General features: G+C 38.3%; 1 protein-coding gene across 8 annotated transcripts in view; it reads right to left on the reverse strand.

Moving 5' to 3' along the window:
* Nucleotides 1-817: 817 nt before the first annotated feature.
* The window catches only part of pcbp3 (poly(rC) binding protein 3), a 45,656-nt gene continuing 19,770 nt past the window's right edge, over nt 818-26,703 (reverse strand). For 2 of the 8 annotated variants that reach the window (XM_058081714.2, XM_078795022.1), the window contains exons 3-14: nt 22,528-22,685; nt 18,279-18,302; nt 18,167-18,199; nt 16,789-16,905; nt 16,206-16,337; nt 13,627-13,755; nt 12,063-12,137; nt 11,854-11,895; nt 10,348-10,426; nt 7,222-7,274; nt 4,478-4,640; nt 818-1,826 (exon numbers count right to left, since the gene is read on the reverse strand). In XM_058081714.2, the coding sequence (XP_057937697.2) occupies nt 1,750-1,826; nt 4,478-4,640; nt 7,222-7,274; nt 10,348-10,426; nt 11,854-11,895; nt 12,063-12,137; nt 13,627-13,755; nt 16,206-16,337; nt 16,789-16,905; nt 18,167-18,199; nt 18,279-18,302; nt 22,528-22,602 (999 nt within the window). In that variant the 5' untranslated portion in view covers nt 22,603-22,685 and the 3' untranslated portion in view covers nt 818-1,749. Of the gene's footprint in view, nt 1,827-2,527; nt 3,815-4,477; nt 4,648-7,221; nt 7,275-10,347; nt 10,427-11,853; nt 11,896-12,062; nt 12,138-13,626; nt 13,756-16,205; nt 16,338-16,788; nt 16,906-18,166; nt 18,200-18,278; nt 18,303-22,527; nt 22,686-26,703 lie in introns of those variants that run through there. The other 6 variants (XM_078795023.1, XM_058081719.2, XM_058081717.2 and 3 more) reach the window with 6 other exon arrangements.

Here is a 26,703-nt window from a genome sequence, read left to right on the forward strand (position 1 = left end):
GCAACAAGTTATTTTTTGGTCAGCGAAGTGGCCATCAAAACAAAGAATTGAGATAAAAACATTTGAACATTCTAAGGAGAATCACAATGTTAGTCCTGGTTCCCATCAAAGCTTGAGGCTCGATGCCCAACCCTAGTCACAAGGCAACACACGCCTGCAGCAGCAGCAGCAGCAGCCCTCCTCCTATGACATCACAGCTCTACATCAAGTTAATGAAAAAACACCAACTTTGAAATTAAATTGCTCAAGTTCCCCTAAAAAAGCCTGTCTGGGATGACCTTTAAGATCCAACAGTGCAAAATGTAAATTGTTGCAATTGGTGTTTACATTTTGATCTGGAGTGATATTTGTGCATTTCAGTGGATGGGGTTACCATGAGGTCATTTCCAACCGGTGTGTGATATCCTGGCTACAAATACAGTGTTCACAGCTTGTTTCCTTACACTGCACCATGATGCAGTGGGTCACATGCAGGTAATTCAGTACAATGTGTGGGCAAACAGTAAAACATGACTTAATTGCAAAGTCAGTATGGAAAAGTCTTAGAGGGGACCTATTGTGCTTTTTAGTTTTCTGACCTATAAATGTAGTTACAATGTAGTATTCTCATGTTAAAAGAAGTTTCAGATAATGAGGTTTGCGCATCTGGAAGTGAGCCCTGAAAGACGTTTGGGATGGCTCAAAACGCTCGTTTTCAGAGGTCATTGTAAAACTGGAGGTTTGTGATGTCAAACATAGGTGGCCTTCCTTTTATGGCGTGTATTGTAGGCAAGATAAGCTCTCTGCCCTCCCCCAATCTCTGCTTCCCCCACCCTCCCCCAAACTCTGCTTCTCTGATGATTGTTAGCATTGGGAGTGTTTCTCCGGGTGTAAGGGAAGCTACATTTGTTTACAATTCCTAATGACGCGAACAGGCACAAGTGGTTGGATTTCCTGATTCCCTACCAACAGAAGAAAAATATTTTAATCTGTCAACGGTATTTTACACTGGACTTTTTTGTACGCAGCTGGACTTGCCTGAGGCCTTTCCAATGTTACTTGGTCATGTCAAAGTGTCAGAGGGGCAAGCAGTAAGTAACAATTTATCAGTGTCCTAACTGTGTTTATTTTGTGTAAGTCATGGAACAAAAGCAGTTGTCGGTGTAGCATTATAGAGTGTGCATACAGGGAATGGGGTTGCTAATTGCCATTTCCCAGCACGATCAGTAGACCCTTTATCAAGCCCTATAAAGTTGGGTTTGGCAGCTATCAACACAACACCAGAAGCACATGGGAGTGTGACAAACCACAGTGGAGTGTGCATGCCTGGAGGCGGGCCTTGTGGGGAATTCATTAAAACAGATCGTTTCCGTGGGAAGCACAAAATCCAAAGAATTACAGCTTGAATAGGTGCAGATTCTGGTAGATCTAGAAATCTTTCTGTGCTGGTTATCGTGTGTAGCTGCTCTATAGAAGTCCACAACTAAATACAAAGGGCCGAAAATTTGCATAATAGGTCCCCGTCAATAAAACATAATGTTGTTTAAATATCTAGTGACACAAAAGAAAAATGCAACAATGGATGGAACAACAATAGGTAACAATGTAGCATGAAAGGTTGTAAAGAATAAAAAAAATAAAAAAAAAAATAAAGTGAAAATACAAGACAAAAAAGTGATTCAAATAGGTGTGAATAATCTCTAATCTACATCACTTAAATATGAAGACCAATACAGATTAACCAACACATGGGGTGCAATGGCATTTTGCTCAGGGGCCATGTGATGCAAACGGGGAAGATGGGTAGAAATTAGAGTGTGGCCATTCCAGTGACTTCGGATGTAAGCCTACAATGGTACAAGGAGATTGGGGAGGAGCAGGGCAGGAAGGGATAAACAACACAACGCAACTGTAAAAGAAGAATTTGAACATAGGAAGAGAAAGTTATACTGCAGTAGCTGCTTGTGTGCTTGATTTTTGTAAATGTATATTTTTTAACTACTTTTTCAACACAGCTACACTCACAATGTACCCAATTATATGAAAGTCCCCCCAAAAGAACACATGCAGTTGTCACCTAAATTAAATATAAAATAAATATTGCTACATTTATTTATTTTTGCAGTTTTATGTTGATATTCTGTATCTCTGTTAAATAAACTTGCTATCGAAAAATTCATCACTTCTCATGTCTTTGTAAGGGAGTAAACTTACAAAATCAGCAGGCATCACATGCCCCCCATTTAGGGAAAAAATGTTGCACTTTCCACAAAAGATGTCAGAAAAGTAGACACACTTTAGCATGTTTTTTAACATTTTAATATGCTGTTACAGCCACCAGCTGGGCAGATATTATTATGATTACCATGATTACTATTATTATTATTAATCTAATACTGTAGCTTGTTTAGATTGGTTTTAGGGGTTTACCGTGGATATGGACCTGGTATTGATCGATCCTTTCGTTACCAGGGTATCGGGATACGATCAATACTAGTGCGATAAAATACAGTAGATATTCTTTGGATTGCTTCCATGTTTTTCCCCGCCCACAAATACAGTATCTGTGTGTTTTTTAGTAAGTTGTTCATCACGGTTAATCGAATTTTCATGAAGAAGGATTCCCTATGTCTAATTGGAATATTTTTGTATTTAGAGCAAAGAAAACATGTTTACGACCTTCTAAATAGGTTTTATAACATTATTAGAGCTCTTGATACATGAAATAACACCCCTATAATCCCATTTACACTCATACGTATTAGTCAATAGAATAACAAAAGAAAACAAGCCGTTTAAGACATAAGACATTATATAGACACGCACATGTTAGCATTGGGAGTTTTTTTTTACACTTGTGGTTGTGTACAGAATTTCCTTCGGTGGCTATTGTATCAATGTAATGAAATGACCCTTAAGGGCATTATTATTGTGTTCATGTTATTAAGCTTGTGTATGTTGCTGTAAATGTGTTCTGGTGACGACAGGAAGTGACGTTGGGGTTTCAGATTTGACTTTCAGCTTGACTTTGGCAACAATACCTCGTGTTGGGGATTATTGTCCCTGTTATGTAACAGCAGTTGTTCCTGTGATCAAGTCTGGTGCTTGTGTGTCTCACCAATCATGACAATAACATTACTGAAAACTCGTAACCAGTAAAGAATACTAATCACAATATCTTTGAATGCATCATGCCAATGGAGTTAGACATTTTTATGCTTGAAAATGCATAATTCGCTAACATAACGCTAAATCTGACCACAAAACAGCAATAGTTGATTGTAAAACCGTGATAGAGTAAAGACCCAAAATTTGAAGTGCAAAGTGGCGGATGATGGTTGTATCATTATTGTTTGTTAGCCTGAAATCTTTATTGTGTTATTCTGATTATAATCATGGTAAACAAATTACAGGCAATAATCACAAATTCATTTAATTTAGTTTATCATGTGAAGATATCTGGAGGGCCTGCAACCACCTTTTTCAGTGTATGAGATCCAAAATCAGCAGGATGAACTTTTAGACAATGCAATCAGATTATGCTTTGATGCTTTGATTGTGTTTCATTTGTTCATCCTGACAAGTTCTATCTTTGTATAAATAATATAAAATAAGATCATATATTTTATTTTTATTTTATAACATGTCAAATCTCCAGATTTGTAATACAACTTTTACTCAATTTAGAAAGCTGAAACAAGTAAGTCTAATTCCATGTGATAAAACACTCATGTTTGTTGATGCTCGTGTCTAAAAAGGAAGCCAGTATTGAAGGCGACTTCAGGATGTTGTCATTGTTGAAGGGTCATTCCACATGACAGCCACGTCCCTGAACCTGTCATTGGAGTCATGGGAAAGCAATAGCCATTAGTTTCTGTGTGGCCTGTTCTCTGAACTCGCCCTCAGAAGTCTAACACATAATGTCTGTTTTGTATTACGCATTATGTCTTTTTTTATTGTGTTAACTTTTACTATGAGGTGCAGGTAGCCTCAAGTGGATGTCAATGGATTTTGTGTGTTTCAGTATTTGTTTTTCATTTCATTGAATACATTTTCACAGGAATGAAAGATGGTAAGTAAAATATAAATACCAAATAAAGTGCTATTTAAAATGCTTATATCCAGCCATTTGTGCTGTTATTGTGATATCACTGTGATATTTCACTCTGTCCACAGACTTTGTAAAGAGGTATTGATTAGTTGGTGATTTCAGTATTCACTATCCACTATTCCAAACACAGCAGACAATTTTCTAAGTACCGCAGTTGGCACCACTCCTATGATCCACTTTAATAAAAAGGAAAAACGTAATGCATTTTGCCATCCATACACAGGAGGAAAGAGAAAACGGCGTTAATCCACAAACAGAACAAGTGACTACCCAACTAAAATTTTCATTACTCATAAATTTTAATCTTGAGTCTATTTTATCTCTTAAATTACCAGAGCTAAACTAATAGCGTAGGGTTGTTGTAAACTCAGGGGTCAATGGTGTTACCTGGCATTGATGAGATATTGGGCCAGGCTGATGTTAGCAGGCGTCCCAGTGATGGTGATCTGACGCTCAGATGAACCTTCCATGGCATTTGCGATTTTGATCTGCGCACCAGACATCTGTCGGATCTCATTAATCTTGGTTCCTTGACGTCCAATGATGCAACCTATTAGCTGGAAAATATGCAAACGTTACATTTTTAATAGAATCCCTTTTCAGTTTGATACATTGGATAATTAATGTACTGTGGCGTTAAAACACGATTTTTCAAGAGGATATACTGTCATGTAAATAGGTACAGTTATGTCCTGAAATATTTGGACAGTAACAGACGTTCATCATTGTTTCCTTTATGCAGCACCACATATGGTTTGAAGTTTCGGCTTTGAGGTCTTTGACATAATTGTAATTGCAACCACACTTTACAGTACAGTAAAGTCTCGTTATATCGATATCGGTTATAACGAATTACTACTTATTTACGATACTATTTTCATTTCCCAGCAAATTTCTAGTCTTTTATGATATAATTAGTTCCGTTAGTACGATACACGGTTATTATGATAATCCGGTTACTACGATGCTCTTTTCATCTCCTGCCAGACAATTTGGTCTGCTTATATCGATACAAAAGCAGCTTAAATCAATCTTTGCTTAAGGATTTCAATACCAAAAAAGAACACGGCGAACGGCTGCTTCCAGTCAACTTTATTTTTCACACTTCCACCACCAGAGCTGCGCACACCGATTCTCGCACTTCCTGGTTCACAGGTCATGCTCAACCCGCCCGGCATAGCTGGCCAAACACATGCCTGCAACAGAAGAACCAACTGACATAGCATACACACCTATTCCAACGAAGACACAAGCGTACAAATACATGTATTTAATTGTGTTGTATTCAGATATCTTTTTATCGCTTGCAATAATCACTGTTTTTCATATGTACATGCTGAACGCTGTTGCAGGCATGTGTTTGGCCAGCTATGTGGGGCGGGTTGAGCATGACCTGTGAACCAGGAAGTGTGGGAATCGGTGTGTGTGCTGTGCTCTGGTGGTGGAAGTGTGAAAAATAAAGTTGACTGGAAGCAGCCGTTCGCCGTGTTTTTTTTTGGTATTGAAATCCTTAAGCAAAGATTGATTAAAGTGCATTATTGCCCACTTTTAATGCAGTTCGGCGCAGGATCGGATATATGGATATATGGACCGTTATATCGGTATTTTTTCCGACTCCCGAGAATATCGATGTAACGAGACTTTACTGTATTTGGATGGAAAACTGGAATTTCGGCCCTTGGACATCATCAATTTCCAATTCTCCCTGAAGATGTTTTGTCAGGTCTGCACTGCAGTTGTTGCTTTTAATTCAGTCACATTTTTTTAGCTGATACATTTAGACTAGTTAGCACTTTTGTTAGCAGTTAACTAATTTTCTTCACATTTAATATAGAAATTAACTATTCTGTTTACTATAAATGCAAATGGTAAACCCAAGTGTTCAAAATCATTCATTCATTCATCCTTTTTCTACCGCTTTTTCCTCACGAGGGTCGCGGGGGGTGCTGGAGCCTATCCCAGCTTTCTTCGGGCGAGAGGCGGGGTACACCCTGGACTGGTCGCCAGCCAATCACAGGGCACATATAGACAAACAACCATTCACACTCGCATTCATACCTATGGACAATTTGGAGTGGCCAATTAACCTAGCATGTTTTTGGAATGTGGGAGGAAACCGGAGTACCCGGAGAAAACCCACGCATGCACGGGGAGAACAGTGTTCAAAATGTTAAATATAAATATTAAATCCACATTGTTTTGTTTCTTTCTGCTTTTCCTGTTTTCGGAGTCGCCACAGCGGATCTTTTGATCTGCATACTGATACATGTTAAATCTAAATAAAAGTGTTCAATGTAAATATAAATCTATATCTATAAATCTAAACATGAATCATACATTATTTGTTATATTAAATGTTGAATCCTAAAATAAATCTTTAATAAATGAATAAATCTTTATTTTGCTTTCAAAGTATTTCCATTCATATTCAACAAAATGTTACATGCTAAATGTTAGTATGTTTTATGTCACGTTGTGACCTGTTAAGGGAGGTACTCACTGATGAATCATTTATTTTCAAAAGGTTACGCCATATTTTTAAATGAGAGGTTTACACTTAAATCCCATCACATGTTATTGCAAATTGGCTGTGGTGGTATATAAAGTTAACATAATAAAAAAAACTCCGATAGTCCAAATACTACTTTATACACTACTGGTTAAAGGTTGTCCAATTTCTCCGGAGAGAAAAAAATACATTTTTACAAGTCTCTCCTAAGTTGTTGGCCACATTTGTAGCAAAAAATTACTTTCTCCAGTACAGTGCTGTTCAGCTGATGTTCATGAGAGTATACTACCACAGTGTGTACCAACTGTTTTTATGCAGACAGAGAAGGTAGTACGTACTCCAGAACTTGGAACACCTATAGGAATTAGTTGCACCAGCTGCCAAGGCTTGATCAACCTCCATTTCTGAAACAGAGCTATAATTTTACCTTTTGTTTAACCTCTGGCACTTCACCACTTACCTTTGTGCCATTTCAAGCTATTGATTGGACTTAAACAACTTGAATTTTAATAAATAACTGTAAACATTGATGTGTTCCAAAACTTTTGAACAGTAGTGTATGTTCGTAAATTATATATCTATATACAAATGCAACTACAGAGATTACATAAACCCTTCTCACATCATTAGGGATGGTGAGCTCATGAGTGCTGGCTGGTGGACTGGCATCCAAACCTGAATCAACAAAAAAAAGCAAAACACAGCTGAAAACTTCAGCTTCCTGTTAAGACTTTGAACAAAAATTTCACAGGTGTACAATAAGTAGAATAAGTATTTTGAAAAATGAGGGAGGTCACACGGTCTTCTTTTTGCAGTCGGTTTGGCTAATTAAACACGGACAGTAGATACGATGGAAGTATGGCAATGGATAGACCTGTGACTTGAAAAGGAGCTTGGGTTTCTAGCTGTATGATGTAGATCATCATGTGCTTCTGTTTCTGAAAAGTCTGAATAAAGTGAAACAATGTTTGAAATTAAAAATGTTGCTAATAAACAGGTTTGCAGCTGTGCAAAATTGTGCTAGGTTGCAGCACTACCAGACCTCCAAAAGATTTCATTGTCATTTGTAATTGCAAAAAGAGAGAAAATCGCTTACAATAATTAGGTCAGTTTGATACAACTCTTCTGGGTGTGTTCCCCTTGTTTAAAGTCCTGGGCCAAACTCATATCATAATTGGGCCACATCCCTTAAGGGAGTACAGCATCAACTTATAAGCAGAACTTGCAAGTGTATATTTGGTATATCTGGAAGCCAGATGGAGCAGACCCTAAAAAGGACCAAAGGGATGTACATTGTCCTAGAAATGACATACGTATGTACCTTGTGGCAACATCAGTTGCTTTTACTGTTACATTTCACATGCATACACTCCACAAGTGTAATAAGAACACACTGCAGCTCCCATTTGACAAATTTCCTATACAGATAAGCATGTGATGTTTCAAATTTAAAAACATTCTTCAACCAATTTCACTCCTTTTTTCCTCAAAAAAAACATTGGTATTCCAAGGAAATCATTCTTTAAAAAGTAAAAAAAAAATCAAGCAAAAACTTCAGCCTTTATCTCAAGAAATTAAAAACATACACTCATGCATACTCACAATGCAAACCCAGTAATTGAAAGTCATTATCACATCTAGCCCAACCAAATAAGATATGAAATATGATCAGAAACCTGCAAAAATGCACCTTATTAATGAAGCTGTTGGTAAAATTGTTGCTGCTTTGATTTTAATGTCCATATATACACTACTTACAAGACGTTTGGGATATCCGGCTTTCTCTAAACCTTTCCATATTGGAAAATTATACTGTAAAATTATTGTTTTTTTATGACTATTCACATTTCACCTGTTTGCCCAATGGATTGCGTGGATGGTTCTAATTTTTTGTGTGTAAGAGTACAGCAAAGCAGCTTAACTGAACAACTGTTATGATGCATAATTTAAAAATACAGTCAACCCTCACCACTTCACGCTTTAAATTTCACTGCTTCACCATATCTTGATTTTTAATAAATATAATAATAAGTCATTACTGTTTCGTGGTGGACTACAGCCTACTGTTAGTCATATAATATGCCTACTTAGACACATTTTAATATTTTGGGCTTAAATAAGTCCATGACAGTAATATGTGAATTTCAGCTAAGTTGGATTCCTTATTCATCAATGGAATATTTTTTTTAGTTAGTGCATTAAAAAAAACCTGTTCATGGCCTTTTAATTGGAGCCCTCTAGACATTAAATAACAAACCGACAGTCACCTTCACTGAACTGAGTGGGAGGCAGACAGGAAGTGGTGTAAGGGGTTCAGAGTTGAGTTTTAGCTTGGTGTGGGTTACTGCTGCAACCTGCAATAAAAGCCTGTTGTTCCGCAATCAAGTATGGTGTTTGTGTATCTCACTCAACATTTCATTACTGATACCTAAATACTACATGTCATCGCAGAGTCTTTGAATGAGTCTTTTGAATGCCTTATATTTGAACCTGTATCTTAGTTTATTTAGCCATTTTTATCCAGGTAAATGCATTAAGTAATTTTCTACAATATACACATTTCTGAATAAAAATAGGCTGTATTTATTATTCATTCATTCATTTTCTATACTGCTTATCCTCACTAGGGTCACGGGTATGCTGGAGCCTATCCCAGCTGTCTTTGGGCGAGAAGCAGGGTACATGCTGTGCTGGTCACCAGCCAATCACAGGGCATGATTTATTAACTATCACATATTTTTTTTTAAACGTGATGGAGTGACGCTGTAAAATTCAAAGCACAAAGACGCAAGCGATTCTATTTGGGGCATTCAGAAGACTGATTCAAAGGCATATTGTGATATGCCTTTGAGATATCATTGTATTATGGCGTATTCTACACTGGCCACTAGGTCTCAGGAGAAGTACAAGCCCAAGGCATAAGCAAACTAAGCACCTGCTTATGGCCCTGTGACCTATCGAGGGCCCCCAAGAGCAATAAAAAAAAGACAAAGTAATTAATTATTTTGCAATAGATGGCCCCAAAATCAAATTTTGCCTCGGGCCCCATGGGGGCTTGGGCCGGGCGTGAGAACAAAGTTCTATATTATATCTTATTTAATCTTAATATGTATATTATATAGGGTAATACAAGAGTCATGAGCACTAATAATGTTAGTAAAAAAAAACCTATGCACTAACTATGAAACTATTTGGTTTATAAATAACAAATCCTACTCAGTGCAAATTTGCAGAACTGAGTAACCACGTCGCCTTGTGGGACATCTGTGACCATGCACTTCTAGTTTTTTATTGTAGTCAGCTGAATAGCAATTACAAAAGTTGGTCAAATGCAACAAATATTTACGTATATTTACTTACATAGTTCAATATTTTTCCCCAGAACAATATATCTTTTGTTACAGGCTATTTGGTACATGCAAAGGTTTATGCTTTATAGTTAACTTCAGGCCTACCAGATATTGCATGTGATTATACTTTGACCATAAATGGAAAGTGAAATACCCAAAATGTTGTCAAGGACATAAGTTAATTCACATTATGAATATGTTCTGTTGGTGTCAATTATGCTTTCCAGCCCAAGGAAACCTCAACGCAAAAAAAAATGAAATAGAGTAGAAGCCTAAGAGATCAAGTCATGCTGAAATAATAAATGACATAAGGTGAAAGGTAAGAGAAGGGAAAGGATAAAAATGTATCGCAGGATGACGACGGAAGGACATGTCTACAGGGTCTTGTGGGTACGTACCAGGGAAAGCAGGGGTGGTCTGTCCAAGAGGGGTAAAGGGGGTTTGCTGCATAGCCAGCTGGTGGAGCTTGGTCAGCTGCTGAAGGGTTAGGAGGGAAAGTACAACTAACTGGTTACTGTTACACAAAGAAATGTAGTAAATCAAAAGTAGAGATGTATGAAACAGTGAGGAGAGGTGAACGTAACTCAGGATGGTGGAGGGACAAGAACAAGAAAAGGATAGAGAAAGGGGAAGGGGGATTTCTGGTTTGGAGCTTTATACCAGTCCTCCCAGGATTTAGCGGGCTTTTGTTAAAATTGTTGCGGCCTCAAATGTCTGCTTTTCCCCTAAATTGCCAAAGAAGTTGCAGTGTTTTTAGGTGTTTATTGCATGAAGAAATGGAAGCTGCAAAAAATTGTTGTGATTTTCCCTCTGTGTAATTACAACAGAAAAATGTGTTGACTAAGTAATTACAGTAACTAACAAATATTAAAGAACAAAAACATAGAGAAAAAAATCTAACCAGAATGGCACAAAACCATCAGAACAGGCTTTATTCAGCCACAACACAGTATATGAACCTGTGTTCATAAAGCAACAACATAAATACTAAATACAATGTTTTTATCAGCCTATACATGAGGGAAAAAAATGAAAGTGCACAGAACCTCACAGCAGAGTTAAGCATCATTAATACTGAAGATGACCAAATGGGAAAAGTCTGTCATAATTGTCATAAATAACCAAGCTTCCAAGCTGTCCAAACTTCAGTTCTATAATAATTACCCTTGAAAATACTGTGAGAAATTGTTACTCCTCACTTTTCTGACATATTATATGCACTCAGCACGTATACAGTGAAACTGTACGTCCCAGTTTTTGTTGTAAAATTATTGCCACAATTACAGTATGTCTCGGTTTACGTCCATTGTCTCGGTCATTGTATCAGTGCACATAACAAACTTGTTGAGTGCCCAAACAAAGCGTCCACACATTGGTAACTCTAATAATGGACAGTGATCCTTTTTGAGTTGGGACACTATAAGCAGATTCCATTTCGGCAGACATTTTGGTTTTGAACAATTCCATTTAACATGGATGGTCTCAGGTTATCGTCGGAAGCGTCAGTATTAACTTCCATAAGGAATGGGGGAAGATGTGTGCTTTAGATCATGATTTTCTGTTTTACAGACTTTTAAGAGGATGTCAAGTCTGTTCTTGAGTGACTCCAACCAGTACCTCCTACCGCATCCATCACTGACAAACTTTGAATTAATCAATATGACAAAAGGTAGTTCCCTTACGACAAGGATAAATGATGGCAGCTCATTAATGGAACACTATATGGTACACTGAAAATGAAAAAGGATGTACTAACCTACTTGGCTTTAATATGATCACCACTGTTATCTTGTTGCTCTGGAATGACTTATTTCAACTGACTTTCAACACTGTCACAGATGTCACAACACTACTATCAAGTTTTTGATTCCCACATTCTTCACAAGTAGAGAATAAAAACTCACATCTGGGTGTGGAATGGCATACTGTCCCTGAATTGTGTAAGCCTGTGGGGACAATGGAAAGAGGTATCATTATTAAAAAAACCGTAAAACTGCAATGTTTTGCTACCAAAAATAATATTGGTGTACAATTCCTCCCCGCCAATTAACTTGTAGTACATTTAGTCATTAGGTGGAAAAAAACAACGCATTTCATCACACACTGAACGTACCTGACCACCTGAAAAAATGACAGGTGTAGAAGCAGGCTTTGGGCGATAAGGGATCGTGGCACCTTTGGGGGGAGACTAAGAGAGACAAACACAAAAAAGAAAGGGAATAATTAGTCCATCATGTGAATTTTTAAGTTTTTAAGTTTGAACAATGTAGGAAATAGATGGCAATTATGGAAATACTCTAACCCTAATTCCAACGGTCTTGACATTCTGCCAAATAGAGTCTTCCCCATTTTTGGGGCCATTGGCATTGGCGCAATGGAGATATTCATGAAAAATCACAACATAAAATAGAGCCTTACGTTTGACAATTTCTTACGAAATCGTATGCAAACTCATACTGTGTATTTGTTCATTTTAGGTGGTTTATGGCATAATGTGAAACCAACACAGTCCCATGTCAGCATTCGTATTGAGATTGGGCCTGTGTAGTGACAGCAGAGACGCAGGCATCATGGGACTTCTAGTTTGCCAATATATTGTAATGACTTGAGCTACAGATTCATGCTGTGCACAGCAACAAAGTTGTTCAAGACAGGGGAGGGCTTAATCCGATATCTTATGTAGTTTATGTGCCTTGCATGCAACATCAAGACAATGTAATGTACATTACTAGCTGTAGCAGAATAGAAAGTATAAAAAATATTCTACTTTGGCTGTTCAAGTGCAGCGTTTCTTCAGCTTCATCTTATGGCCCAACTTCGTTTTAGCATTGTGTGTCTATTCAGTCAAGTTCTCAATAATTCTTTGTCATGAGCCTGACACCACAATTCACAGACCGGCAGCTTGTTAATTGAACATCAAGTAAACCCATGGTATAAATAAATACAGTAGCACTTAACATGCAGGCGGGGGGACTGCCCAGCATGCACTGCATGCAGTTTGTGAATACTGTTTGAGGTTACATGTTTGTTGTTAACATGTCACAGTTGTTTATTGGCCACATAGTCTTAGCATTTAATTTATGTTGTTGTGCTAACTTGCTTTGTATGTGTTGTGCTGTTAATTTTGTTTGTGAAACAGTTTCAGTGCTCTCTGCTTTGCTCTCAAGCTGTTCTGCAGAAAGCTCACAGCCCCCTGACACGTCACAGTGCCCGCAGGGGAGGCACACCCCACCATTTGAGAAGCACTATTTACATCAATTACAATCAATACATTTTGTTCACTAAACACGTAAAACATAAACAAGTCAACAACTACTTTCCAGTGCAGAAATTAAAGTGGTAAAAACATGTCATGTTTGGGCTGGACTGTCCATCCATACAATAGAGAAAAACAAGAGAATTAGGTCAGCTGAACCAAGTCGAACACAGCTTTAATGGCATTTTCACCCAAGATAGTCTTTACGAGAGTCTTTACACTGGAAAAATAAGCACCTCGTTGGACCTTTTAAGGCTCTGATTGTTTGTCTGTTTCTGATGTAGTGCCCTATGGAACATACCAGTCGCTTTTGTTTGCCCTGGAATAGGAAAAGCAGTGGCCCTGGAAAACCTTTATCAACTCTATAGGCTACATTAATGCAGAAGATAAAAGAAGCTACAAGTATGGCAATATACTGTACCTCCAGCATGATGACACAGATCTGTTTGACACACTGGATGATGGCTTCTGGGGTCCCGGAGATTGTCACTGCACGCTCTGTTGAGTTTGGGAGCATGTCCCCTGCTACTTGAACCTGTGCACCCGTGGACTGAAAACGGGAGGTGGTGTTTAAGGGGCTTTTTAACGTCGACAAACAATTCAGTTCAAGATTTTCATGCAAACAGGCTCCAGAGTTGAGTTTAAAAGGACCGTCTGTCTTCTTTTCAAGTAGGTAGGATGCATTGAATTGCTAAGTTGCATGTCATGTCACATTGCGGTCTTCACCTGCTCAAACGCTCAGGGGTCAAACAAGGGTATTCGCAGATAGACAGCAGAGGAAGTCACAGAAAAAGTAGCAAAAAGATGTGTTGTTCTTGCATGTAGAAATCTTTCAAATTGAGATTTTGGAAAAAGGTATTACCGTACTAAATCAGTCCATCATAACGGGAAAAAAAACGCAAAGAGGGGTCTTAACCTGTCTCTCTTGTTGATTAGAGCTGAGACTGAGCAAGGTGGAATTTGAAACAAATAGGCTAAATTTATACTCAAACTAATGAATCAAAACTAAAAATAAACAACAATAAACATTGTTGGAACTTTAAAATGCTGATAAAAATGAAAGAAACAATAGATTTGCAATTTCCTTATAGTGCTTCATCTAAATTCTCTGATTGTGTAAGTGCACAATTATTTAATAACACGCTAAATATACCGCAAAGATTACAAAGCCTGGTTTGTTGCAAGAAAATCTACGAAAGCCATAAATCAAACCTGTGAAGCATATTCACAAAGTTACTCCCTCGATGCTCTTGTCATTAAAGGGGACCTATTATGCTTTTTAGAATGTTGTATTATCGTGTTAAATGATGCCAAAGTTTCAGATAATGGGGTTTGCACATTTGGAAGTGAGCCCTGAACATTTTTTTCCTGGGTTTCAAAAGGAGTCCACAACTCAATACAAATGATTAAAAAATGAACATAATAGTTCCTCCTTAAGACTTAACTACAAGAACAAACACCTTCACCTGTTTAAAACAAATATTTCTAGAAATACACCCATCTGGGGGAGAGATGCAATCTAGTAGAAAATATGAACAGCCCAAGTCAGCTGCAGGCTAGGCAAAAAACGTGGCAGGGTCGTGATTGGGTTGTTTACATCAAATTACTGTTCATACACTACACCCCCATGGAATAATGATGAAGGACACATCCAAGAATGTATTTGTGCAAACTGGCTTGGTCTAAGTACCCAGATAGACATGTTAAAAGCGCTATTTACAAGTGTTACATGAAATGAAAATGTTTTATCTGAATGGTCTGTAGATCTTTTATCCTATGTGTATGAGTCATGCACTGAAATTGTACATCTATCTTTGCTGCTACTTTGCCTAAGAATATGCACCCAAAAGTTTAAGATTTGGAACAAGAGAAGCATATCCAGTGACAGACTGGAACTCCAAGAACGGCACTAGACTTTTGATCCAGACCAACCCACAACTGGTCCTTTAACCTTTTGTACAATCCCTCCCAAAATATTTAAATGTAGGTCAGATTTTCTTCACTCTGTTAGGGATACAAAGTCCAGACTTACTTCAGTTCTACTAAATTGCATGATGATAGAGCATGGTTAGATTATATGGTTTTAATGCCATATAATATACATATATTAGGGGTGCTCCAATGGATCAGCCACCAATTAGTATTGGACGATTTATGTGAAAATCTGCATATCTGCATCAGTCATGTGGATATGCAGATAGTTGGGTTTTAATGACTATGAGCTTCACTGATAACCTCTGGCTTAATTACAGCATCCAGCCTATAACAACTGTCTCACACCAACTCTCTCTTCACAAAGCCAAAACAAACATGTCTCCAGTGTGCTTCCTCGAGTTGTGAGAGTGGTATAAGTTTTGCACCCTGCAAAATAAAAAACCTTTAGTTTGTTGTAGCATTTTGTTGGGCGGGCACTTGGCAGGGTGTGGTGGGTTTTCATGGCCCATGCTAATTAATGAGGGACACACGCCCTTGTGTGCATGGCTCTCAGAGGTAGCGGATAGCCATAAAAGTGGATGGATTTGTCGGACTGGATGGCCGGCTGAGGACACTGGGTTTGCCGATTGCCTGGGGGCTTTTAGCAGTTTAGCTGACCACTTCATTGTAGATGCTATAAGGAAGATAACATTGTTCGTCACTCCTTGTTCGCATACTATACTGGTGAATATTGCCACAGGATGAATTAACTTCCATTTTGTAGATCATTGGGTCACAATGGATCGTTTTCACCACATATGGCAACATAATGTTAATGAGACTCTCGCTTGTAAATGTCTCTCTGTTCGATAATGTAATTACATTTCCACCTACTGCACAACTCAACGAAGACGCATTTTAATTTAAAGCAAAATCCATCTATTTCTATAACTATATGTCATGATTGGATAACAAAAGCCTTCAGGAAAACATACATAACGTACAGGAAGTGTGGATAGAACACACTTACATTGGAAATCATCACATGAAGCACCTAACTACTAGGAATTAACAGGCTGACCGTACCTCTCTCATTTCTTTTATTTTGGAACCTCCTTTTCCTATGAGGGAGCCACACTGGCTGGCTGGCACGACAAGCCTTAAGGTCACTGGAGGCTTGCTGGTTGCTGGGCTGTTGCTCATGGAATTGATGATATCCTAGAAAACGAACGAGAAATGGATGGCCTCAAGAAATCATGGTGTTAATTTATTACCGGCTATCAGTATGACTCACTTCATAATTAATTACTTAAACTGAGCAAATATGTTTAATTAATTGGTATTATAAAATGGGAAAATTGCCCAGAACAATTCTGATAATATTTGTTGGTAAAGTATGGGATGGTTTGTTTCAAACATCTATTAAAGAAGTATGATTTGTCAGTGGGTAAATTTACAGCAACAATTACAGTTCATACATTTAGACATGTGCAACAGCAAATTAGCTTATTTGACAACTAATAGCTTGCATGCCTAAAATCTTTATTTTGTGAAATGAAAACAGAAATATGTTACTAAGTAACTATATTTGCTCAAGACAAAATGCATTTCTTCTTCTCTGATTCAACAAGACATGTTCAATTACTTTGGAACACATACACATACATACCTCCTCAAATTTGTAGGCAATCATGGCAAAAGCCTTGAAGATTGTGTCTGTTGGTCCAGTAATGGTGACAATCCTCTCTGGGCAGTTGCCCTCTGAGATATTGATTCGTGCTCCACTCTGAAAAAGCAGCATATACAGTATGTAGTGTCCATGAAATCTATGTAGCTGATGTGAGTCTACAGAATCTCAACCGCAGTCAAATTCCCAATGCTAATAAAACTAAATACATATCATTAAAACAAATTGTTTCTTTTCTTTGTGCAGTAAATATAAAACAATGTTTAACTTCTTTGCAAATAATGATTTACCCACACACACATTTACAGTGATACTCGTTTCATTATGAAACTGTTCCACTGGGTCTATGAAAGGCCCAGTCGAAAAAAACCCAAATCAAAATTTCTCATAACAAATAATGTAAATCTAATTATCCCATTTGAATGAAATTGATAAATGCACATTTAAAGGGCACCTATTGTGCTAATTTTCTGGCCCTTTTTATTGAGTTGTGGACTTCTATAAAGCAGCTACACATGATAACCAGCACAGAAAATTTGTAGATCTTCCTGAATCTGCGCCTATTCCAACTGCATTTCATTGGATTTAATGCTTCCCACTAAAATGGTCTGTTTTAATGTATTCCACCCACGGCCCGCTTCCACGCATGCCCGCTGCGCTGTGGTTGTTCACACTCCCAAGTTCTCATGAGGACTTCAGGATTATGATAGAGCTTGAGCTTGTTTCTCAAAAAGAGGTTACTTCAAGACTTCTCTGAATAGTTAAGTTAAGTTTTCTACAAAATTGGTAATGTGTACTGTTGTGTATGTTTTTTGCGGGCCTGCCAGTGCTTAAAAAAATTGGGTCGACCCACTGATTGCATTAGGAAATGGCATTTTAGCAACTCCAGAGTCGGTGAAGTTGTAATTTCCCGTATGCCCACTCTATAATGCTACTCAAAGAACCTCTTTGTTCCATTACTTTCACAAAATACACACAGTTAGGACACTGCTACTTGCTTCTGACCCAACAATGTTGGAAAGGCGTAGGGCTTCAGGAACAATTTGTCCGCTAGTCCAGCTGCCTACTGGCCCATGTTCACTAAACAGTCCAGTGTGAAATGCTGTTGACAGATTAAAATATTTTTCTTTTGCTAATAGGGAGTAAAGGAACTCCTTGTAGGCTCAGTTCCAAATGTGCAAACCTCATTATTTCAAACTTTGGCATCTTTTAACACGAGAATACAACATTGTAACTCTATTTATAGGTCAGAAAACTGGACTACTTTTACCTGTACCTCTACTAAAGACTCTTACTGGCAATGATCAGCAATAGAGGATGAGAAGGTAGAGCCACTGTTAATAATGCAAATGACACTTACCTCTTCCCGCATCTTTTTCACAGTTTCCCCTTTCTGGGGAAGAAAAAAGAAACATTACAATTCTGCACTTAGTAAAGGGTTTCTGTGACTAATATAAAATAAAACCACATACCTTTCCAATTATACTCCCCACTTCCTACAGAAAAACAAAAAAACAATCATCAAGTGTTTACACAAGGACTCCACTGTATAATTTATTAGGAAGACATTTTTCTCTCTGAATGAGGAAGGCCCAACACTGTGGAGTGGTCACGTGGTCATGTAATCAGACTTCACGAGGTCACTGTGGCACAGTGGGTAAGGGACAGCGAAGTAGCTCTGGCTGTGTGTCAACACAAGTCCTTTCCTGCGTGACTGTAAGGGTTACTATGACTTTCAAAATTCCAGGTCACTATGTTCCTGGAGCAGACATTAATATTCATACAATATTCAACAGACTTTTTCAACAGCCACCGTTTACACTACCAGTATAAAGTAGTTTTGAATGTTCCTGAGTAGGAGAATACTCGTATACAGTGTTCCCTCACTACATTGTGATTCACCTTTTGTAGATTCGCTGTTTTGTGGATTTTTTCCTTATTGTGATTATTTTTAACAATGTGTGAACGTGCATTGTATTGTGCGTCCTTGTGGTGTATTAGAGCGATCTATGGCTGTTCTGTTTTATGTGTCTGTTATTGTATTTACCACTGCTACCATTAGCAGGTGTAGCATGCTCATGTGAGAGTTGAAGATGTGTGCAGCTAGAGTAAAGATGACATCCCTCCACCTCGTCAGCCGGCTAAATATGGAGACAACAATCCTTATTGGCTAAAGGAGAACCTGCCCATTCTGTGCTGATTACTGTACACCATTGTCAATTAATCTACTTCGCAGCACTGCCGTGTTTCCAGTTTCTTGGCGATCTCAGCACCATTATGGAATACTGTAAATGAATGTTCGTTTCATTAATGTCTCTATGAGAGAAGCGTATAAAGTGTGAGGGACAGTCTTAAAACATAGTATATAATAATTAGTTGGCTACTTCAAGGATTTCACTTATTGCAGGCTATTTTGGGAACCTATTCCCCACAAGGGAACGCTGTATTCCATTTATGGGCTATTGCTTGTCCTGTGACTCATTATACAATAGCAATCACCACTGTACAATACACTATACAATATACTAATAGCTGTGAAAGCTTTTTGAGATCTGCTGACTAAAAACCTGTTAAGTTTAGTTGCACTCTTAGACTTGCTTATTTTTTAAAGTGTTGAACAACCACCACATCATAAAAAATAATGTAATAAGATAACTGTACAATATTAAAGTTTGGCAGGTTTTGCAAGAGTGCCATAAAAGACCTTGCACTTAATGATACATGTCAGTGATAACAATCATGATGGTTGGACACCACCTGCTGTTTAGATATCAATGCATAATTAACTAAACGTTTTATCCACATGGAGTAATTTGGCCCCATAACAATAGCCTAGCTTCTTGTGTTGCATTTTACAATCATTGTTGTTATTGTTCTTGCCAAGAGCGCTGATACCAAAGCAAAGGGCCAAAAGAAGAGGAAATATCATTGAAAGACAATGAAGGTATCAGTGCTAAAAACTAATTTAGTCCATCATGCTAGTAGATTTGTTGGTACAGAGACTGGTGAGCGCAATGGAAGTTCAAATGAGCTATAATGGGTGAAATAAGGCCATAGTAGAGGACAAATGTGGGTCATTACACTAAAACGCGGGTAGCATGTTGGACATGTCAGGCAACGGGGGTCATTCAAATGATCAGAGCAGCTGTGCAATGGAGTAGAGACCATTTGGGGCACATCCAAGGGGAAAATATTTGTCTCTGTGGTGCATTCTATCAACCGGGCCAGTGCATTTTCATGTTGTAGCTTTGCATAATTAAGAACATTGAGGGTTTGCATGCTTTCTCGTGTTGGTTGTTGTCGTGTCCTCCACCATCTTCCAACAGTCCAAAAACATGTTTGTTGGGATACTCAAAATTGCCCGTCAGTGTGAATGTAAGTATTAATCTGTCTTCCTCCACTTGTCAGCCTTGCGATTGACTTGTGATCTGCTGGGATAGGCTTGAGCTCCCTGTGACCTTGAACAGGTCACACTGTAATTGATGGATTCATGGATGGGTGGATCAAACAGCAAACTAAATCCAAACCACACTAGAATGTACAACAATCAGAATCAACTGCTTAGTTATGGAATGCCTCACCGGAATATTACAAAACAACCTCCCAGGCTAGAGGGACACAAGAGTCCAGGGACACAGATGTACGAGACATTGAATAAGGGCAATAATAATAATGAACAACACATACCAATCACAGAGAGAGATGCCAGACTTAATTAGAGAGAGAGAGAATCTAAACAAAAGAAACAAGATTAAATGAAGATGTCCTGAGAAATTTCAGATCAGATCAAGATGGAGTTGAGCATCGGAAGCAGGCACCAAACCAAAACATCTAACAGCTGAGGGGCAAAAGAAGACCAAGTATCTAAGAAATCAGACAACGCCAAAATTCAGACTGCCATGAAGGTGCTGAAGGAGGAAACTATGTCAAGTAAGTTAGAAGATTAAATGTCAGCTCATGAGAAAGATAAAGGAAAGGAACAGATATCGCAAATTAAGCGGACAATGGATGTGATTGAGACTATTAAATCCAGGTCTTATACTAAGGCAGTCGAGAAGAGAAGAACTTGATGAAATGGATGATACCTCCTGCAATGAAGATGTGGACGTTAACAATGAAAATAATGACTAATAAACGTAAGCATTAAGTATCTTTTGTCCAAAAAACACAATTTTGTATCATGTGACACAGAGGGTTTTTTTTATTATTCCATAATGAGAAGTCCACTGGTCAAATGTTGTGTCCTTGGGCTGGACACCAAACATCGTAAATTGGTCCCAGTGGTTCACTAACATCGGACATGATAGCTTGCTGTGGTATAAGTGTATGGATGGTTGTCACAGAAACTAATTTGCAACCTTTGGGCCAAAGTACCATATAAATGAGGCAGAAAGCTGCTGATATTGTTGGAATGGCAGGGATGTTACAATTTGCTATTAATTGGTGTAGCATTACCTCACCACATGGTAGGTGCAGTTGATAGAGTCTTTAATAAAAAAATAAATGAGCTTGCTCGGAGCAGCACAACACAAAAATACAAAGTAGCAAACAAACAAAGTTGTGAAAGCTAGAGGACATGCACAAACGTAAATAATACAGACATGAGGAGGAGCTTTTAGGGACTCATCTAAAAAACTCATAGTCCAAAACATTGCATGGACGAAGTGTCAACCAAGGCCTAAATCAGAACCGGCTGTACGATATATTGGCTGTGCGATTTTTGGCGTTCCCCAAATCACTGCCTTTTTCTTGTTTTGGTTTGTGGAGAATGTCGTTGTGGTGATCTGGACATGCTTACAGGACATATGAAATATCTGAACATGAGTTGGTCGCACTGATTATGTATGTGGCATGAACGTGTGGTGCACCACACACATAGAATTAGGCATGTCCAACATTCTGGCACAGGCAAAATGTGCGAAAGACACACAACTTCCGAAGTATGTAAGTTTGTCTTTCACCTGAAAAAAACTTGGAGAGTTAGTTTGACATGACAAACAACCTCTGTGGCTGGTCTACGGTCAGTCTATGGCTCGAAAGTTAGCATGAGCTTGTATATCTAGGCTTTAAGACAATGATCCCACACTGACAATGGAATGTTCACAATGATTGCAATGATTACAGGGTTACACATATCATCGTGCTGAAACTGTAACCCAAATACCAAGGTAGGGTCTGTACCATCGGTTGCCCTATTGTTGCAACTCATATTGCATTGTATATAATATATATATATTATATATATATATATTATATATATATAATACATATATAATACCTTTAAAAAATGATGAATCCTTTTTTGGCTGGAACCTTTCTCCCAATAAAAGTAGAAAATAAATGGGTTCCAAGGAATGGTACCTTTTGCTTGTAACAATTCTGTTTGTGTCAAGCCAAGCCAAGATGATGACATAATGTGTGTTAATTAACAGTCCCTCCAGAGCCACATAACATCCATCATGGACAAAGTTATTACAGACTTGGCTGTATCACCAAGAAGGAAAGAAACGATTGCATACAACCACATGGTTGCTGAGAGTGGTTGACATGTCAACCAGTGAAACATCTGTGTGGAGCTCACCATTGACCTTAATGGTGACAAGCAGTTTTGAAAATGTGTGGATGGATGTGCTGCATATGGATAGATAGAAGTGAAGGAACCTCTGCGATGTACATGTTATTTCTTCCTTAAAGAAAACATCATGCACAGTGTTTGCTTACTTTTCCATGCATGAGGAGACGGATGGTAAGGGTGACATTGAGGCCACCTTCCGACTGGACTTTGGTAGACTCCATGTCAGGAGGAGGTATGGCCGAATGATGCTGCTGGAATCCTCAATAGAAGAATGAATATGATGGCACTCCTGCCAGCCAGCCACCTGTTAAACACATTTTAATAAACACATGTGCACAATGCATAACACATCTCTAGGATCTATATTATTTGTGTTAGTGATTTATCTTGAGTATCACTGACCATTGTAGTACATGTCAGACAAAGTTTGAAAAATAGTACTCTAAAGAATCTTGAATTTTGTGTGTGGGTGAGTGATGCATATATATATATACATATATATATATATATATATATATATAAGTATTCACAGCGCTTCACTTTTTCTACATTTTGTCATGTTACAGCCTCATTCCAAATTGTATTAATTTAATCTCTTACCTCGAAATTCTACACAAAATACTCCATTATGACAATGTGAAAACGTTTTTTTTTTTGACTTTTTTTGAATTTATTAAAAATAGAAAACTAAGAAATCACATTTACATAAGTATTCACAGCCTTTGCCATGAAGCTCAAAATTGAGCTCAGGTGCATCTTTTTTCCACTGATCATCCTTGAGATCTTTCTACAGCTTAATTGGAGTCCACCTGCAGTAAATTCAGTTGATTGGACATGATTTGGAAATATAATAACTGTCTATATAAGGTCCCACAGTTGACTGTGCATGTCAGAGCACAAACACCAAGCAGGAAGTCAAAAGAACTGTCTGTAGACCTGCGAGACAGGATTGTCTTGAGGCACAAATCTGGGGAAGGATACAGAAAAATTTCTGCTGCTTTGAAGGTCCCAATGAGCACAGTGGCCTCCATTATTCGTAAATGGAAGACGTTTGGAACCACCAGGACTCTTCCTAGAGCTGGCCGGCCTTCTAAACTGAGCGATCGGGGAAGAAGGGCCTTAGTCAGGGAGGTGACCCGATGGTCACTCTGTCAGAGCTCCAGCGTTCCTCTGTGGAAAGAGGAGAGCCTTCCAGAAGAACAACCATCTCTGCAGCAATCCACCAATCAGGCCTGTATGGTAGAGTGGCCAGACGAAAGCCACTCCTTAGTAAAAGGAACATGGCAGCCCGACAAAGATTGAACTCTTTGGTGTGAATGCCAGGCGCCACGTTTGGAGGAAACCAGGCACTGCTCATCACCAGGCCAATACCATCCCTACAGTGAAGCATGGTGGTGGCAGCATCATGCTGTGGGGATGTTTTTCAGCAGCAGGAACTGGCAGACTAGTCAGGATAGAAGGAAAATGAATGCAGCAATATATAGAGATATCCTGGATGAAAACCTGCTGCAGAGCGCTCTTGTCCTGCTGAAAAATGAACCTTCACCCCAGCCTGAGGTCAACGACCCGAAGCACACAGCCAAGATCTCAAAAGATTGTCTTCAGAACCACTCCTTGAATGTCCTGGAGTGGCCCAGCCAGAGTCCAGACTTGAATCTGATCGAACATCTCTGGAGAGATCTGAAAATGGCTGTGCACAGACGTCTCCCATCCAACCTGATGGAGCTTGAGACTTATTGCAAAGAAGAATGGGCAAAACTGCCTAAAGATAGGTGTGCTAAACTTGTGGGATCATATTCAAAAAGACTTGAGGCTGTAATTGCTGCCAAAGGTGGATCAACAAAGTATTAAGCAAAGGCTGTGAATACTTACGTATGTAAATGTGATTTTTTTGTTTTCTACTTTTAATAAATTCAAAACATGTCAAAAAAACCTTTTTTCACATTGTCATAATGGAGTATTTTGTGTAGAATTTTGAGGTAAGAGATTAAATTAATACAGTTTGGAATGAGGCTGTAACATGACAAAATGTAGAAAAAGTGAAGCGCTGTGAATACTTTCCGGATGCACTGTATATATATACTGGACATTTTATGTGGGTCTCACCACCCATAACCTTGCTTTTGTAATGTTTTGGAGATGTATATATTTGGAAAATTAGGCCGGTCTTAAGCTAACATACCCCCAAGTTCCCCTGTTTAATGGCAGGACTCTAACCTGAATTAAGGAATTTTATTCTTGTGGGCAGATGGAAAGTAATACAGTACAATATAATATCGTAAAACTGTATATTTTGGAGTGGCCTTTTGTTGTGGCCAGCCAAAGGCACACCTGTGTCATAATCATGCTGCTTGATCAGCATCTTGATATGCCACACCTGTGAGATGGATGGATTATCTCCATAAAGGTGCTCACTAACAGATTTAGACAAACGTGTGAGCAATATTGGACAGAAATAGGCATTTTGTGTACATAGAAAACGTGTTGTCGGCTCAAGAATGACAAAAATTTTCTGTTTATATTTTTGTTGAGTACACATAGCTGTAATGTCTAACTGTTGGTATTATGTCCCAGCACTAAGGGACATTGTACATTATTTAAGAGTGAGTTTAATTCACCGATCCGTTAAGTTACCACCAGCTTGCTTTTATTAGCACAAATGGATTTCTCTTTGCTGCATTCAATAGTTTCTTCTTTGGCTCCACAAAATTCAGATGAGTTTGTAGAATTTCCTTTTAATAATTAAGAGGGAAAATGGGAATGCTATAACGTGGTAGTCTCATACTAATTAGTCTGAGCTGACAGGCACTTCCAACAATGTTACCAGCCAACTCTTGAATCATAAATCCTTCATGAGTTTGCTGTCTTACAAAAGTCAGAAAAAGCATACTAATGATTTAAATGTAACGAATGTAAATAAGATTACAAATATAGCGTACATTACAATGTCACCATTGTACCGGTTTGACTCAGTGTCACTCACACAAACTTAACTTTCACTTTTTACAAGGGCTGTATAAACTCTGTGTACTTTCATTCTGAGCTCTCTTTGTCTAGCTTCCTTCTCAATGAAGAGTCCAGCGCTGTAAGTAATACTCTTGATACTTACAGTTTGACAACCTGTGTGATTGTTGACTCATTCCCAACAAAGTATAATTGGACCGGATATGGGTCATATGTACTACAAATTTCAGCCCATATTGGTTAAATGCATCTAGTCCATTGTCTTTTAGGACAATGGGCTTAATCCGGTGTGGACTCATTTACCAGATCTGCAACAGCTTTCTTCCAGAACTGGTCCAGATCAGCAAAAAACAAGTTAAAATATGACCCAAATAAGGCACGCATGCATTACCCAAAAAGTACATTTTAATCAGCGTTGGCCCAATTGTGGTTCAGATTTGTACCAAAACTGTTTGTTTGCTGACCTTTTTGCAATGGGAGAAGTAATTAATTCTCCAATTGTAAATGAAAGGAAAAAATTCCAAAGAACTGGGAAGAAAGCCCAAGGAGCAGCAATGTGGCCTTTACACCATTCTCTTGGCACCCATGCTGATGAGCATTATAATGCTGCACACTTTAGAATATTTTGTGCACAGCAGATGTTTTAGAAGATTCGGCACAAAATGGCTCTTGGAGCATTTTTTGCCCCAAGTAATTGAACTAACCAGTGCACACTCTGTACTTTTATTGTTGCAAAGAGAATATTGCGTACACTTGACTGTCACATCTTATAGAATTGCCTTAATACCTGCAAGCTGTATTGGGATAGCATCTTCCATCTGCAGTACACTTTGTACTTTTTCAAAATGGTCTCTGAGCGACGAACAATTTTAATTTATAAGGAAAAATTGCTGCCGGGGAACAGAAAGGGAGGTTTTGATGATCTCTGTGGCACCACATGCTGAGATCATATTTTCTGCTTTCAGCAATTTGCAAGTAGCTACTGTGAGCACAACACATGCTCCCATTTGGCCCAAAAGCAAAATGTAAACCAGTTATTTCCATTCACTTGGCCTGGTTGGGAACCTATAACTGACAGACTCACAGAGGTGTGGCATTGTTAGCAACAAGTACGAAGTGACATTTTGCTTGAAAAGGAAATATTTGTTTTTACATACATACATGCATGCATAGATAGATAGATAGATAGATAGATAGATAGATAGATAGATAGATAGATAGATAGATAGATAGATAGATAGATAGATAGATAGATAGATAGATAGATAGATAGATAGATAGATAGATAGATAGATAGATAGATAGATAGATAGATAGATAGATAGATAGATAGATAGATAGATATGTGTTGGGCGGAG

This window comes from Doryrhamphus excisus, linkage group LG12 (genome assembly GCF_037039965.1).
Source record: "Doryrhamphus excisus strain RoL-2023G ecotype Guam linkage group LG12, RoL_Dexc_Guam_v1.1, whole genome shotgun sequence".
Lineage (NCBI taxonomy): Eukaryota > Metazoa > Chordata > Actinopteri > Syngnathiformes > Syngnathidae > Doryrhamphus > Doryrhamphus excisus.